Source organism: Auxenochlorella protothecoides (genome assembly GCF_000733215.1).
Source record: "Auxenochlorella protothecoides strain 0710 unplaced genomic scaffold scaffold37, whole genome shotgun sequence".
Taxonomy (NCBI): domain Eukaryota; kingdom Viridiplantae; phylum Chlorophyta; class Trebouxiophyceae; order Chlorellales; family Chlorellaceae; genus Auxenochlorella; species Auxenochlorella protothecoides.
The window spans coordinates 217,517-231,574 of NW_011934458.1; the positions used below are offsets into that span (position 1 = coordinate 217,517).

Here is a 14,058-nt window from a genome sequence, read left to right on the forward strand (position 1 = left end):
GGGGGGCGGGGGGGGGGGGGGGGGGGGGGGGGGGTGCCTGCCTCCCTGGACAACTGATCGCAATTGGGGACAGCGCGCCAAGAAAGAAAGAGTTCATGCGCCCCAGACATGTTTGGGCACCCTTTGATGGCGTCCTGTGCTGCAAAGCAGGAGAGTGAGCATCTCTGGAGCGCAGAGATATTGTCTGTCCATGTCAGAACAATGCATGCATTCCCGACTATTGCTGTCTAGCTTGGTATCGATAGCAGGTGCACCACCCACTGCGTCGCTGGCGAGCGTGTCTCGTTGAATGGCCAGTCACAGCGCCGCACAGTCTTGTTGAGGCGGCGGTCACCGCATGTCAAATGTTCCCAAGTGTGCCAGGAGCCTGCTGTCCTTGGCGCGGCAGTGTATCAGGAACCGCCCTTTCACGGCGGTGCCGGCACGCCCCACCCACCGGCATGCCTCGGCGGTAGTTGAGGCCGAGAAGGACCCTGCACCGTCCCCGATCCCACTATCACGCCTTGAGCATCGCCTGGAGGCTCTGGCAGAGGGCGTCGAGGCCCCAGAAACCCTTGCAGCCTCCGTTTTGGGTGGTGACCCAGATGGTCGCAGCGGTGAGAATGGCGCCCCCCCCTCAAAAATCCCTGACCAGCATGGGCTCCCCTGGAACTCGGCAGCCTCTGGGGAGGAGGGAAGCAACGGTAACGCGGTCACCCCAGTTCTGGACCCCGACACCCCTCCTAAACCCTGGGAGGATCCGGAGCGGCGCCCGGGCTTCAGCAGGAGGGGTCGGGGGAAGACCCGCACCATATCCCTGGATGATCTGGTAGACCTGCGAGCCGCCGTCTCCCTGGCCCCCATAGCGCTGCAGGACGGGGAGCACGACTTGCAGGACAGTGCCATCAACAGCCACGTCTGGAAGGTCCTGCTGAGGCTCAGGCTCGCGGGTGAGGCTGGCGTGTCCCAGGCCGGCACGGCCAAACCCTGTGCACGACGGGCACCAGGTGCCTGGACCTTCACAGAGGGCCCATGTCCTGCTGCACCCATCTGTAGCGATGAAGGTTGACCAAGTTACCGATCTCTTTCCCCTACTCGGCAGGTCATGACACATACTTGGTCGGGGGTGCCATTCGTGACGTGCTGCTGGGAGGCACGCCCAAGGACACCGACATCCTGACCACTGCCACGACAAAGGAGGTATGCGTGTTGGGGGGGTTGTTGGCTGGCCTGAGTTGGGGCTGGCATGGGAGAGCGTTGAAACGCTTCCCCCCCCCCCTCATGGAAGCACTACCCCTGGAGAGGAAGACATCATTCACTCCCATGCCAACCATCCAAACCTCTCCTGATCACTTTCTCGACCCTCCTGCACCACTTGCTCAGCAACTGCTGCGCCGCCACCACGTTTTTTCTCCATGACCTCCCTCCCCACGATCCACGCCCCTCGCTCGCCACGAACAGGTGCGGAGGCTGTTCAAGCGCGCCATGATCGTGGGCCGCGCCTTCCCCATCTGCCACGTTCCGACGGGACCCCTGACCCTGGAGGTGTCCTCCTTCGGCACCACCACCGCGGGGGTGGGCCTGCCGCCGGACGCCGCCGCGAGGGCTGCGGCGCTCGGCGCCGGTGGGGCCCTGACCCACGACGCCGTGGCGGCGGCGGAGCGGCGCCGCGCGCACCGCCTCCTGAGGGACGGCGGGCCGGGGGAGGGGGCCCAGGATCCGGCCCCCGACAACTTCCTGCTCCCCCAGCCGTCGTGGTCGCAGGCGCGGCGGGATAACGCCATCCAGCGCGACTTCACCGTCAATGGGCTGCTGTACGAGCCATTCAGGTGTGAGGGCAGGGTGGGTGGTTGGTAGGAGACTGCTCAGGTTGAAGGTATTCCTCCTGCTGGTGATGATGGTGATGCTCTCCTGCTGGTAATGCTTTCCCGCAAGCGACCTGGCCGGTCGGCGTGGGTTGGGCACTGGGAGTACCAGGCTCTGCCGTCCACCCAATGCCTAGTCAGCCCTCCCCATGAAGCCTCGTCAGCCCCCTCCCCCCCTGTCAAAACGCCCCGCAGCCGCACGCTGTACGACTATGTGGGGGGCCTACAGGACTGCAGGAACCGGGTGCTGCGCACCATCGGCCCCGCCGCGCCGTCCTTCCAGACGGACCCCGCGCGCATGCTGCGCGCGCTGCGCCTCGCGGCCCGAGCCGGGCTTGCGCTGGAGGCCGGCACGCGCCGCGCTCTCGTCCAGGGCGTGCACCAGATGGCCGGCCTGAACTTGGTGGGGCGCGCGGGCTGGGGGGCGGACGAGCGCCTGTGCCACTCCCCGCCGCTGGGACCGAGGAGGCGGGGCCGCCTCGGTGCGACGTGCGCACGACCAGGTGGCCGCGCTCTGCATCTCACATCCCACCACACTGTGTGGCCGACACCCCCGCTCCATTTAAAACCTGCGCAGGCCCGGGTGCAGATGGAGATCCACGCCATGCTGGCCTACGGCTCGGCCGCCAGCTCACTGGACCTCATGTGGCGCTACCACGCCATGGACGTGGTGCTGCCCCAGGTCGCGGCGCACCTGGCGGTGGGCTGGGGGGGGTGGGGTTATGGAGGGGGAAGAGTGCTTGGAAGGAGGAACAGGAGCTTGCACTGAGGAGTGCTCGGGTCTTGGATGCGTGCGCTGCCACGAGGAGAGGGACGTGGGCGGATGGAGGCCACCACTGCAGTTTTGTGGGCGCGGGCTGGTGGGCTAATGGGCTGGCAGGCTGGGGTGTGCAAGCAACGCTCTGCCGGCCCCGGCGTGGTCTTGCCCCTTGCTCCCCACACTCCTCTTGCAGCTCACTTCCAGCCTGAACACCCGTACGACCCACCCCACCCCAGGCTTGCGGCGCGCCGCGGGACCGGCGGCGCAGCAAGCGCCCCTCCCCTCTCCTCTTCCGAATGGCCGAGGTCCTGGACCGGCATGCGTCCCCCCTCCGGCCGCTGTCGGTGGTGGCGTGGACCGCGACACTCATGGCTGGGCTGATGGCGCCGGGCCTGCGCCGGCTGCACGACCCGGAGGCCTCATCCTCACAGAACCCCGGCGAAGAAGCCGCCGTGCCGCGGAGGAGCAGGCGCTCGGCCAGCTGGCGCGCGCGGCGCGCCGCGCGGCGGCGGCCCGGCGGCGACGAGGCGGGGCCCAGCGGCGGGCTGCGCCACGCCGACTTCTTGCATGAGCTGCGCTCCGCGCGCGCCTGCCTGGGCGAGGCGGCCCGGGCCACCGCCCCCCCGGCCACACCTGTGGTGGCGGGGTCACCCTGCCCTCGCATGGCCCTGGACTCGGCCGAGGCAGTGCTGCTGCGGTGCTGGGACGAGCTGTCTTGGGGGGCGGGGGAGAGGCGCAGGGGGAAGCGTGGCGCCGAGGACCTGGATGCGGTGGCGCGACAGGTTGTGGACGTGCTGCGGGACCCGGAGGCTGGCTGGCTGGAGGCGTGCGGCATGGACAGGCAGGGGGTTGAGCAGCCTGACGAGGCAGGGGATGGCCGGCGGGACGCCGCCAAGACTGGTCACGGCCCGGGCGACGAGGTGTCGGGGGGCATGGATGCACCCCCACCTTCCCTGTAACTATCACGCTGACCACCTGCCCCGGAAAGAAGTCAACGAGGGGGGTACCAGCAGCTGTCGTTGGATGCTTTTCGAACCCCCGAGTGCTGTGCGTGTCCTGCTGGGAAAGACCTCTGGACTTCCACGATCCGTGAAGAAGCTCCTTGACGTCCCAATGTCCAGCCTGCCAATCCCCATACCATTCATTGATAGATACACTTCAATGTGGGGCGGGGACTGGGCAGCCACGGCCTGCAGCCCGGATGCCGCTTGCGAGTTGGACGGCATGGAGGCCAGCTGCGAGGAGGTGCTGCGACGCTGTAGTGGCCGAGAGGATACCCTGTCACACTCACAGGAGGATCTGCGCGTCATGGGAAGCCTGGTGCTCCGGCATGCGCTGGGATGGTGTGGTAACGGACCCTGCCTCCATCACTCCCTGCGCTCCCGAGTCTTGGAGGGGAATGCCTCCGGGCCCAGGTGCGCGGCGTGCCGATGCATGCAATGTCTTCGAGAGGTGCTTGGAAGGGCGACTTCGCTGGGGAGTGCCTTTCCTGGGAAGCTGCCCTCGGTGTTGAGGCTGAAGGCCTCACACTCCAGTCCTGCCCCCACACAGGAAGTACCTCTTCGACATGGTCATGTTTTCCCTCTTGGAGCAGCACCTTTTGGAAAGACACGGACAGGGCAACTGGGCGGTTTACACGGTGCGTCATTGTGCTGGGGCTCTGGAGCGCCAACAGCTTTGCGGGGGTTGCACTGATGAAGCACTGCACTGAGAAGCTGGTCTTGCAAATGCACCTCCTGGTCGTTGCGGGGGCTCTGTGGAGGTGATCTGCTGGCCACAGTACCCAGCCATCTAGGTCTCTCCACCCCAGCCACACCCTTCATACCATGTGGCAGATACCGGAGGCCTCCCTGGCGCGCGCGGAATGCATCGCCTACTCTGACTTCCAGGGCGATGCTGTGCTGTTGAAGAGCGCCACTGCTGGCAGCGCCCCAGCCCATCCAGGCGCAGCCATCTCGAGCTGCGGCCGGAGGCTGGCTGGAAGGGGGGCCCACGCATTTGGGATCAGGAGCTTGTCCCCCCTTGGCGCCTCCGCCCGCGTGAAGGGTGAGTCAAGACAGGGAGCCTGCCTATTCACTGCAGCCGGCAAAGGTGGCTGTCCCAGACTATGTGTCCTGAAACAGGTACTCGCAGTTGACAATGCCCCATGCACTGCTCGCTCGCCCCACGTCTGCAGCAGGCATCGAGAAGCGGCATCGCTCCAAGCGGGGGCTGGCCTGCGACGTCCCCGGCGTGGGCACGCTACAGAAGAAGCTGCGGTATGAGCATGACCCCTCTGGGGGCGGGCTGTCCCCCATGCACATGTAACTCTAGCTCCACCCCGGCGACTGCGAGCAAGGCATCGCCTACGCCCTTCTGTGTCCTTCTCGTCCATCTGCAAGTGTCCTGCTGATGGCCCCAGTGCCCAGCGGTCGTCGAGTCACGACCTGTTTGCACTGCTGTCCACACCCCAATCTCATGTGGATGCCTGTCACATGCTCGCACATCTGCTGAGGCATGCACCCCCGCACTTCCCTCCTCATGCGCAGTCGATGAATGCGCCTGTCTCCAAATCCTGTCTCCCTTCCGGCGCCCTGGCCTCGCTGCACTCAGGCCCTGCCCGCCAGACCCTGCCTTGTAAACTCGTATGCAGCGATGGCGCCCGACACGTGCACGTTTAGGGATCGGATGAGGCCCAGCTGCGGGATCTCCACCGTGGCCTGCAGCCGGGCCAGCAGGTGCGCTGGGATGCCCTCCTTCTCGCGTCCCAGCACCAGCACCGTCTTCTCCGGCCACACAAAGTCCTGCCAAGGGACAAGGAGGTGGGGAGGCAAGGCGGGTTGAGGGAATGGCACAACCAATGCTCAGGCTCCCAGGCAGCGCCTTTCACTGCACCTACCCACACCCTTGAGCCAAAGACACCTTTGTGCTGACGGAGTCTGGGGTTTGCTCCAGACCCACTAAGGTCCAACCCTGCGCCGCCTTTTCCTGCAACCACGGCGCGAGCTCCACTTCTGCGTCGTGTGTGGCGCGAGGAATGACTACCCAGGTTGTCACAGATTGTCTGGCCGTGTCTTGCTGATCTGTGCTTCTGGCTTAGGCAGAGACTCCTCAAACGTCCTGGATCTCTGAGGATACCCACCTCCACGTTTGAGCACGTCGTACTCCACATGCATGAACACGATCAGCACCCAGCCCACCTGGCACCTCCTGGATGGGCATCCAAAGGTTTGCGGAGACACTGATGGACTGGAACTGCGGCTCGCTCACGATGCTGGCATCTGCCACCACGAGTGCCGTCGCCCTGCGGAGGTGGCAAGCGTGGACCTGGCTTGGCGAGTAGGCGGGGAGGCTTCCCAACCTCGTGAAAGGAACATCAAGCCTCTGCACATGAGCTTGCGCTCGGCCAGGGTCTGCGCACACTGTGATCTTCTGACCACCCCTCGAGTGTCCAGGGGCTCCGTTCCATATACAAATCGCCCCACCACACCCATGCCCCCCCCCACCTGAACACCTCGCAGGTGCGAGCCAGGCCGGCCAGGTTGGGCAGCTTGTCCACCAGGCTGGCCACCACGATGAGTCGCTGGCGCGGTGCAGCGCCCGCCCTGCCCGCCTCGCGCAGCGCTGGCGCCAGCTCATTGGCCTCGAAGTCGTCCAGGGATCCCTGTGCCAGGGGCGCGAAGCCCAGGGTGGCAGCCCAGGGGTCCTCCACCACTACGGACTGGCCGGCGGGGGTGATCTTGCGCTGGGCAGCAGACCGGGAGGGGGCTGGTGGGGGCTGGCTGGGCTGGATGCACGGCCTGCCGGCACTGGCTCTGGAGTACTCTTCATGCACCGAGGCCTCCTGCCATGAGCATTTTGGATGGAGGGTGGGGTTCTGGCACTGCTGATTTGGGCATCCCGCCAGTGCCACACCCGCCAATCACGCACGCATCCCCACCCCTGCTCCTCCATGAAGCATGCACTTTTGGAACAGCTGCCTACCAGCCGATCCTTCATGTCGATCCGCAGCTTGAGCCGCTCGGCCACGAGGAAGCCAGCAATCGCGTCCACCAGGGGTTCCAGAGCCCCCTCGAAGGTGGAAAGCTCATCGGAGCGCCCGGCCAGGGCTACTCCCTGTGAGGGGACAGAGAGTGTTCAAGGGAGTTTGGGATGCGTTGGAAGGAGTCTGGCTTGGTTGCTGGACAATTTCTACTCGATGCCAGCCCCCAACATGATCCAGCGTGCCACAGCCTGTCTCTCGACGAAGAACCACTTCAAATGTTACACAACCCAAACCAACTCATCACCCTCCCCCGCAGTCCGAGCCCCTGGGCAAGAAATCCCACCGAACCTCCGCTCTCTGACCCACTCATAGATCACCTTGTACAGGACACCGGCCGGACAGGTTGCCCTCTCAGGGTCGAATGAATCCAGGTCCTGCCCCAGGCCGAGGGCGGTCCTCAGCCGCTGCACGTCGGTGTTGGAGGAAAAGAAGCCGAGCATGGTGACGAGGGCAGGGTCGCCGTTTACCACCTGGGGAAAGGTCTCCAGCAGCCGCCAGAGGGCGAGCTGGGCAAAGGTCCGCACGGGGTGAACGTGGCTCAGTGCCCAGGGCACAATGGCGGGGACCACCTCCCGGGCCAGAGCCGTTGCTTGGGGTGCAGCCCCTGCGCTGCTATGCCCTAGGCTTGGTCCAGGCGGTGCAGCTGCTGCTAAACCAGGGCCAGGCTCAGCACTTTCCCTCAAGGGCCGGGCTTCCAGGAGCAGGAACTGGCTGGCGATGAGGATGAGGGAGGGCAGGTCGTCCCGCTTGCTGGTGCGGCAGTCACACAGCAAAGAAAGCACCCTCGCGCGCAGTGCGGTGGGGGCATCGGGCGTGGCCCGCAGCAGTACCACTGCCACCACCTCCTGGTACTGCTTCACTGTGGATGCTTTGGTCACCGTCAGCGCCGACATGACCTGGTCCAGTGCCTCCTCGAGCAGCGCCGGGTCCCCACTTTGCGCCACGATGAGGGGGCAGAGCACAGCCAGGGCCTGCCACAGCCGCACCTGGTGTATGGTTTGGGAGGGGGGGTGGGGTTGGTTTTGCTCATGACATGGGAGATTGAAGCCAGCAATGCATGAATGCGACAGGATTGATACAAGACCCCAGCCAAGCAATGGAGACCCCCGGTGTGAGATTCAGCCTGGCAGAGCTCCCTCCCTGTCCTCATGCCAATGTGCCCTCAACATGACCCCAAACTCCATCCCCCCACCAGCACTCGCCTTTCGCCGGTGCGTCGTCCCCTTGAATTGGTACTTGGGCGAGGACAGCTCCGGGTCGTGGAGCGCCAGGTGGAGGAGCTGCGCCCAGGCCGCATGCCCCGCGCGGCGGGAGTCCGCCGCCAGCTTATCCTCCCCCAATTGCTGCGCCTGCTGCACCCAGGCGTGGAGCAGGCACAGCGTGGCCACGCGCGGCGCGAGCTCCGTGGCGGCATGTGCTTCGGCCAGCGTGCCATCTGGCGGCGCCCGCACCGCCGCCAGGTCCAGCAGGGTCTCTGGGTCGACCACGGCGTCGTCGGCGCCATTGAGCGCCGTGGCGTCGTCCGCGAAGCCATACAGGCACAGCTCGCGCAGCGTGTCGGTGTAGTGGGCAGCTGAGGCTGGGTGCAGGGACCAGCAGCCCGCGAGCTGGAGGGCCGTGAGGCTGGCCATCCGGCAGGAGCGGCGCCCCGCTGCCAGCAGTTGTGTGATCAAGTGGTGGACTGGGCCGGTGGCGGGGTCGTGCAAGCATGCCACCCTGCGGAAGGGGTTGGGTGGAAGGGGATGGGGGAGGGCTGGAGAATAAGTATGCACCTGTGTGCACTGGCTATGCAGACAAAGGTAGCGTCGTGATGAGTCAGTCCCCACGGCTCCCGCCAGGCAGACCCAGGCCGGCAGCTTCGGCTCAAACCCCCCCCTTCCCAGTGGGATCCTGGACAGGCCGGGCCGGGCCGCAGTGTGATGCAGCGCACAGCCAATGGTCCCTCATCTGCGTCTCGCAAGGGGCCCATCGAATCCCGCAACCAGGCCTCACCCGGGGTACCGGCCAACGTCAAAGAGGTCTGGGTGGAGGCAGGTGGACACCAGCGCCGCCGTCAGTCCCGTCTTCCTCCGCGAGCTCCGGCGCAGCGCCTTGAAGCCGCCCTGGGCTAGGGCCGACACCAAGGGCAGCAGGTGGCAGGCACCCTCGGACTCCGGGCACAAGGGCGCTGCCTTGCCAGCCAGCGCCAGCGGCAGCAATGCCCTGGCTATGCGCAGCAGAGGCAGGACTTGGGGGTCTGGCGCCGCCGCCAGCCCGGCTGCGGCCTCAGCGAGGGTGTGAGTGAGCAAGTCTGGGGGTGCCCAGGCCGCCGCGCTCCGGTCTGCCTGTCCGGAGGACGACAGCATGGCGTCCGCGGCGCGCCATGCGCTGAGCACGCTGCGCTGGGAGGTGGAAAGGGGTGCAGCGCGTGCCCTCCAGCCGTCGGGGTCCCGGCCGGGGGCGGACTCGGGGAGGGACACCTGGGTTACCCGCATCAGGGCCTCCAGGCAGGCGGAGGAGGGGGGAAGGACGACGCTCAACGTGACCAGCGCGAGCAGGGCATCCAGCGTGCTCGCTTGCGCAATGCCCATCTCCGCGTCAGCTTGAGTATCACCGAGCGACTTCATCAGGTCGTGGCGCGTGCGCAGCAGCAGCTGCAGGCAGGCGGTGCGGTCGGCCGGCGCCTCCACTTCGGGGAGGAGCTGCAGCGCCGGCATGGTGCACTGCAGCCGTGCGAGCCAGCCGCTGGCATCTTTCTTGCTTTCCTCCCCCTGACAGAGCAGCACACCAGCATCCAGGGGCTCCTGCACCGCCAAAGTCAGGCAGCGGCGGGCGGCCTGCCGGGCCCAGGCATGTAGACTCCGGGGACTCTCGCCGCCTGGGTCGGGTGGGCAGGCCTGGCGAGCACATGGTTGGAGAAGGGGCACAGGGTTGGGTGAGGTGTAAACAGCCATTGCAGGGCACGCCAGGAGGAAACGCAGCACGAGCGTTGCGCGGGGTGGTGTGGCCCATGCCTGGCACCCAGCCCACGCCGGCAATGGAACCCCGTTCTCAACTCGTGACCAGCGCGAGCAGGGCATCCAGCGTGCTCGCTTGCGCAATGCCCATCTCCGCGTCAGCTTGAGTATCACCGAGCGACTTCATCAGGTCGTGGCGCGTGCGCAGCAGCAGCTGCAGGCAGGCGGTGCGGTCGGCCGGCGCCTCCACTTCGGGGAGGAGCTGCAGCGCCGGCATGGTGCACTGCAGCCGTGCGAGCCAGCCGCTGGCATCTTTCTTGCTTTCCTCCCCCTGACAGAGCAGCACACCAGCATCCAGGGGCTCCTGCACCGCCAAAGTCAGGCAGCGGCGGGCGGCCTGCCGGGCCCAGGCATGTAGACTCCGGGGACTCTCGCCGCCTGGGTCGGGTGGGCAGGCCTGGCGAGCACATGGTTGGAGAAGGGGCACAGGGTTGGGTGAGGTGTAAACAGCCATTGCAGGGCACGCCAGGAGGAAACGCAGCACGAGCGTTGCGCGGGGTAGTGTGGCCCATGCCTGGCACCCAGCCCACGCCGGCAATGGAACCCCGTTCTCAACTCAATCAGTCTGAGTCAGAGACTCATCTCCATGTCACTCAAACCCCTCCTGTGCAGGAGCAGCAGCTCACCTGAAAGGTAGCGGCCAGCAGCTGCCACATTCGAGAGCCTGAGACACTGGGAGGGGCCCCAGCAGAGGCCAGGGCTGCATCCAATGGCTCAAGGGCCATGCCGGCGTCAGGCACCAGCAGCGCCAGGGTGGCCAGGATCCTGGCCTCGGCCGCCAGGTCCTTGCCGGCCGTGGAACTCCAGGCCGCGCCGGCCAGCCACGCATTCGCCAGCTCGGCGACGCGGCGGCTGGGAGGCACGGCCTGGCCGTGCCTACCCCTCAGCAGGGCGGCGGCGGGGACGGCCAGCCGCTCCCCGGGCCAGAAGAGCTGGGCCGGCGCGGCGCCCAGCCAGCGGCCCGCGGCCAGCACCGCCTCGCCGGAGCGCAGCGCGCACAGCGCGCCGGCGGCGCCCAGCATGGCCACCCAGGTGTCCAACGCAAAGCGGCCGGTGCCCTGGCCACGCAGAGCGTGCGCCACGTCAGCGCAGGTGCCCAGCAGCTCCACCTTGTCCATGTCTGATTGCAGCGTGGTGGCCTCCAACGTGTTGGCACACGCCGCGAGGTCCTCTCCCGTATTGCTCTCTGAAGAATAATCCCCGCCCTGGCGGTGCTGTTGCTGGTCGGCTGAGACTCCTCGCTGCTGCATACCCCGGACCGCAGCCAGGGCCATGGCGGCGGCGGCGGCCACCGCCGAGCGGGGCAGGTCCGTATTCGCCACGTCGCGGAGGGAGGCATGCACGAATCGCGCCACGGCGCCGCGCCCGGCGGCCTGGCCCCACGCCTCGGCCCACGCCGCGCTTCCCTCCCTGACGCGACCCGCATCCCGCCCCTTGGCCATGTGCGGGGCCCCGACGGCGGGGACCAGCACGCCGGCGGCCCAGGCAGCGGGCACGGAGCAGAGGGAGGGCGGGTCCCAGGCGCGGGCAAAGAAGGAAAGCACGGCCTGCCGCCCCGCAGACTGGTTGGGCTGGGCGAAGCCGCGCCCCCACAGCACCGCCATCCAGTCAAAGGGGAGGAGGCAGGGTGGGGTGGCGGGGGAGGGCTCGGGACCTGACCTGGGGCGATGCAGTGCGTCCACACTCCCCCAGCCCTCCTGGTGAGGGGGTTGGGTGCGGAGGGTATTGGGGATGAGACAGTGAGTGGATCCGACACAAGAGGATGGCATTGAATCGAGCATGGGGAGGGAGGGCGTAGAATCCCTTCACAAAAGCCGAGTCCAGATGGCCGATGGTGAGGAGCGGTCCTGCTGCAGGCATGTGTACATCCCTGGTTGCTCAAGCGGCACGCCTCACCTGGAAGAGGTGCAGGGAGTACTCCTCTGACACTCCTAGGAGCTTTGAAAACACATTCCACTCCTGCTGACTCATTCCCAGCTCACAGGGTCCAAGCTCTGTGAGGATGTGCAGGGCCCGCTTCCTGTTGACAGGCTCAGGGTCACACTGACAACGGAGGGGGAGGGGAAATGGTGAGCCTTGCTGGTATTCTCTCCTATGGATGTGCAGAAGAGTTTTCTCTTCCCTGATTTCATGACAAGGTCTCTCAGCCAACCACACTATACTATGGTTACCCTCTCGAGCCAACAAGCATGGTCCCACCCCAACATCCGACCCAGCTCCATGCACCAAGCAGTCTCGGATGGCGACCACCAAGAGGCTCAGCTCAGCCAGGCCCTCTGTCTGCTCTGTGCCGGACCGCTCTAGACTGGGCTGTACGTCACGGGCAAACTGGACCAGCAAGGCCAGGGCCATCTGTCGGTCCCATGCTTGCTGGCCCTTCAGGAGGTGCCTGTGCCAAAGAGGCAAACGCAGCTCTTGCTGCTGCAATGAATCCTTGAAATACATGTGCACAGTGCCCCTCCCTGGCTCCACGGAGAATATGCCAGCAAGTTTCTTGCAATCCTTTTCACACTTCCACCCACAACCAAACGTCCCAAAGTTGCCCTGGCCCTCTTGTCACCTGCACGCTGACTCGAGCCATGCCGCTGTGCGCCGTGCCTGGCCGGACTGTAGCAGGGCTGGGAACAGTGCCTGGGCCAGGGCCCGGCAGGCGGCAGTGTCACGCTGACTCAGCACAGCCTCTGCGATGGCAAGTGCTGGCCCTGCCTCACGGTCACCGATGCCGGCAGAGCCCGACTGGAGCAGAGACCCTGCCAGCCGTATCCTCAGGGGAAGGCAGATGCTCGCCACCTCGTGTGAGCCTTGGAGGATGCATGTGAGCAGACTCCCAGCTGTGGTGGGGTCCAGACTTCCTGCCGCCGCCTGGCACAGCGCAAGCTGCTGGGACTCATCCCAAGGTGAGGACCCGCCGCCCAGGATGCGCATCCAGGCGGTGCGCATGCACCCTTCTGGTTGTCTCACGGTGGTCAAGGCTGCGGCACATGTCCACAGGAACGAAGAGCTGGGATGGGGCTCCTGCAGGATGATTCGAGCTAGCCCTCTGGCACCAGGCAGCGTCCGCAGTGAGCATGCTGCCCATTGAGCCAATTCTATGAATGAGGATCCGTGGCCCATTTTTTCGAGCTCATTGATCGTTGTTTTAAGGTCAGCGTCAAGTTCTGATTCGTCGTCAAGTCCTGCTGGGGTCGCCATGGCGTGACGATATCGGACGCCAAACTCCTTTGTCGTACTGAACAGCATATATATCTTGATTTCTCAGCTTACACTCGAGTTCCACGCAGCATCAGGTTTCAGATGGTGCCACTGGCATCACTGCAGTATTCCTGAGCGCGCGCGCGAGGGTAAACATCATGTGACCCATGGTGGGGGGAGGTAGCCATGATGCCATGGCTTCTCTCGGTGAGCTGCTGCTGCGTGGAAGTTGGAAGTTACCGACCGTAATACTACTGAGCCTTACATTACATCAGCAGAGTTCGCTTCCGGTTTCCGACTAATCACCAACTCCGCAGCGAGCGGTCCCTTTGACCCACGTCCAACACAAGCAGGGATGGTCTTCAGGCTCCTCTTGAAGCTCTTCCCCACTCCGGGGAAGATCATCGCCCTCGCAACGTGAGCGAGATGAATTTGTATCGGGTTCGTCATTCGGTTCCTGATCAGCCGATTGCCCACCAGCGGAGTCCCGCCCTCGCACCCGCTTCCTTTTCTGTGTGAGTTGGTGCTCCAACCCTTTCCATACTTTGAAGCCACCTCCCATTTTCCCCTCTGCCCCGACGCAGCTTCATCATTGGCATGGTATACCCCACCTACAATTCCTTCCTGGCCATCGAGTCCCCCAATGATGCTGACGACAAGCAGTGGCTGACATACTGGGTGGTGGTCTGCACCCTGCAGCTGATTGAGAGGCCCCTCTATGTCGTTCTCTACTGGGTGCCGCTGTACAATATCTTCAGGCTGGTGCTCGTCGCATGGCTGTCCCACCCACAGTTCAAGGTGAGCACTGAAGAGCGGCCTGCTGGTCAAGTCCATCATCATTGTTGCAGCCTGCAGGGATCGGCAAGTCCGGCTGGGACCCTCTCCCTGATGTGGAGTGGTTGCTGAGGCTCTTGTTCCCCTTCCAACACCATCTTGAGTTGTGCATCCTCATCTGATGTTCCAGGGCGCAACCCTCGTGTACGATATCGTCGTGCGCCCCGTCATCATCGCGGCAGCGAGCAAGGCGAAGGAGCTGCCCGCCCTCACCCCCTTTGCCGAGAAGTTCCTGCTGTCAGAGGTACAGGCGGGCCAGGACAAGAAGACCAAGGCAACCAGCACCAAGAGCTCCTCGGCACTCAAGGTGCGTGTATCCATGCTGGTCATGGACCTCAGCGTCGAGAATTCCTTGCACCCTCGTGACCCGGGCAGAAATGGAGTGCTGTGCACATCACTGACGACCTG

At 65.2% G+C, this 14,058-nt stretch overlaps 4 protein-coding genes across 4 annotated transcripts in view; 3 read left to right on the top strand and 1 right to left on the bottom strand.

Moving 5' to 3' along the window:
* Nucleotides 1-584: 584 nt before the first annotated feature.
* On the top strand, nt 585-4,911 carry F751_3539 (Poly(A) polymerase I; the record flags this gene model as incomplete). Its single annotated transcript, XM_011403452.1, has 11 exons — nt 585-596; nt 737-929; nt 1,082-1,179; nt 1,441-1,808; nt 2,040-2,247; nt 2,422-2,544; nt 2,841-3,056; nt 3,288-3,526; nt 4,156-4,243; nt 4,440-4,650; nt 4,784-4,911. 11 exons carry the CDS (start codon nt 585-587, stop codon nt 4,909-4,911), a joined length of 1,884 nt encoding a protein of 627 aa, XP_011401754.1.
* A 281-nt stretch (nt 4,912-5,192) lies between these two features.
* Nucleotides 5,193-11,976, bottom strand: F751_3540 (putative methyltransferase TARBP1; the record flags this gene model as incomplete). The annotated part of the gene is made up of 13 exons (XM_011403453.1): nt 5,193-5,387; nt 5,545-5,597; nt 5,784-5,887; nt 6,090-6,427; nt 6,568-6,699; nt 6,946-7,614; nt 7,801-8,344; nt 8,621-9,504; nt 9,671-10,021; nt 10,251-10,538; nt 10,599-11,321; nt 11,521-11,667; nt 11,824-11,976. 13 exons carry the CDS (start codon nt 11,974-11,976, stop codon nt 5,193-5,195), a joined length of 4,581 nt encoding a protein of 1,526 aa, XP_011401755.1.
* On the top strand, nt 6,433-6,705 carry F751_3541 (hypothetical protein; the record flags this gene model as incomplete). Its single annotated transcript, XM_011403454.1, has 1 exon — nt 6,433-6,705. One exon carries the CDS (start codon nt 6,433-6,435, stop codon nt 6,703-6,705), a length of 273 nt encoding a protein of 90 aa, XP_011401756.1.
* A 1,195-nt stretch (nt 11,977-13,171) lies between the features above and the next one.
* F751_3542 (Protein YOP1) overlaps nt 13,172-14,058 on the top strand; it is a gene marked incomplete at both ends in the record, with an annotated part of 2,199 nt that continues 1,312 nt past the window's right edge. Inside the window, 3 exons of the mRNA XM_011403455.1 lie at nt 13,172-13,233; nt 13,401-13,614; nt 13,781-13,957. Of these exons, the coding sequence (XP_011401757.1) occupies nt 13,172-13,233; nt 13,401-13,614; nt 13,781-13,957 (453 nt within the window). The remainder of the gene's footprint in view (nt 13,234-13,400; nt 13,615-13,780; nt 13,958-14,058) is intronic.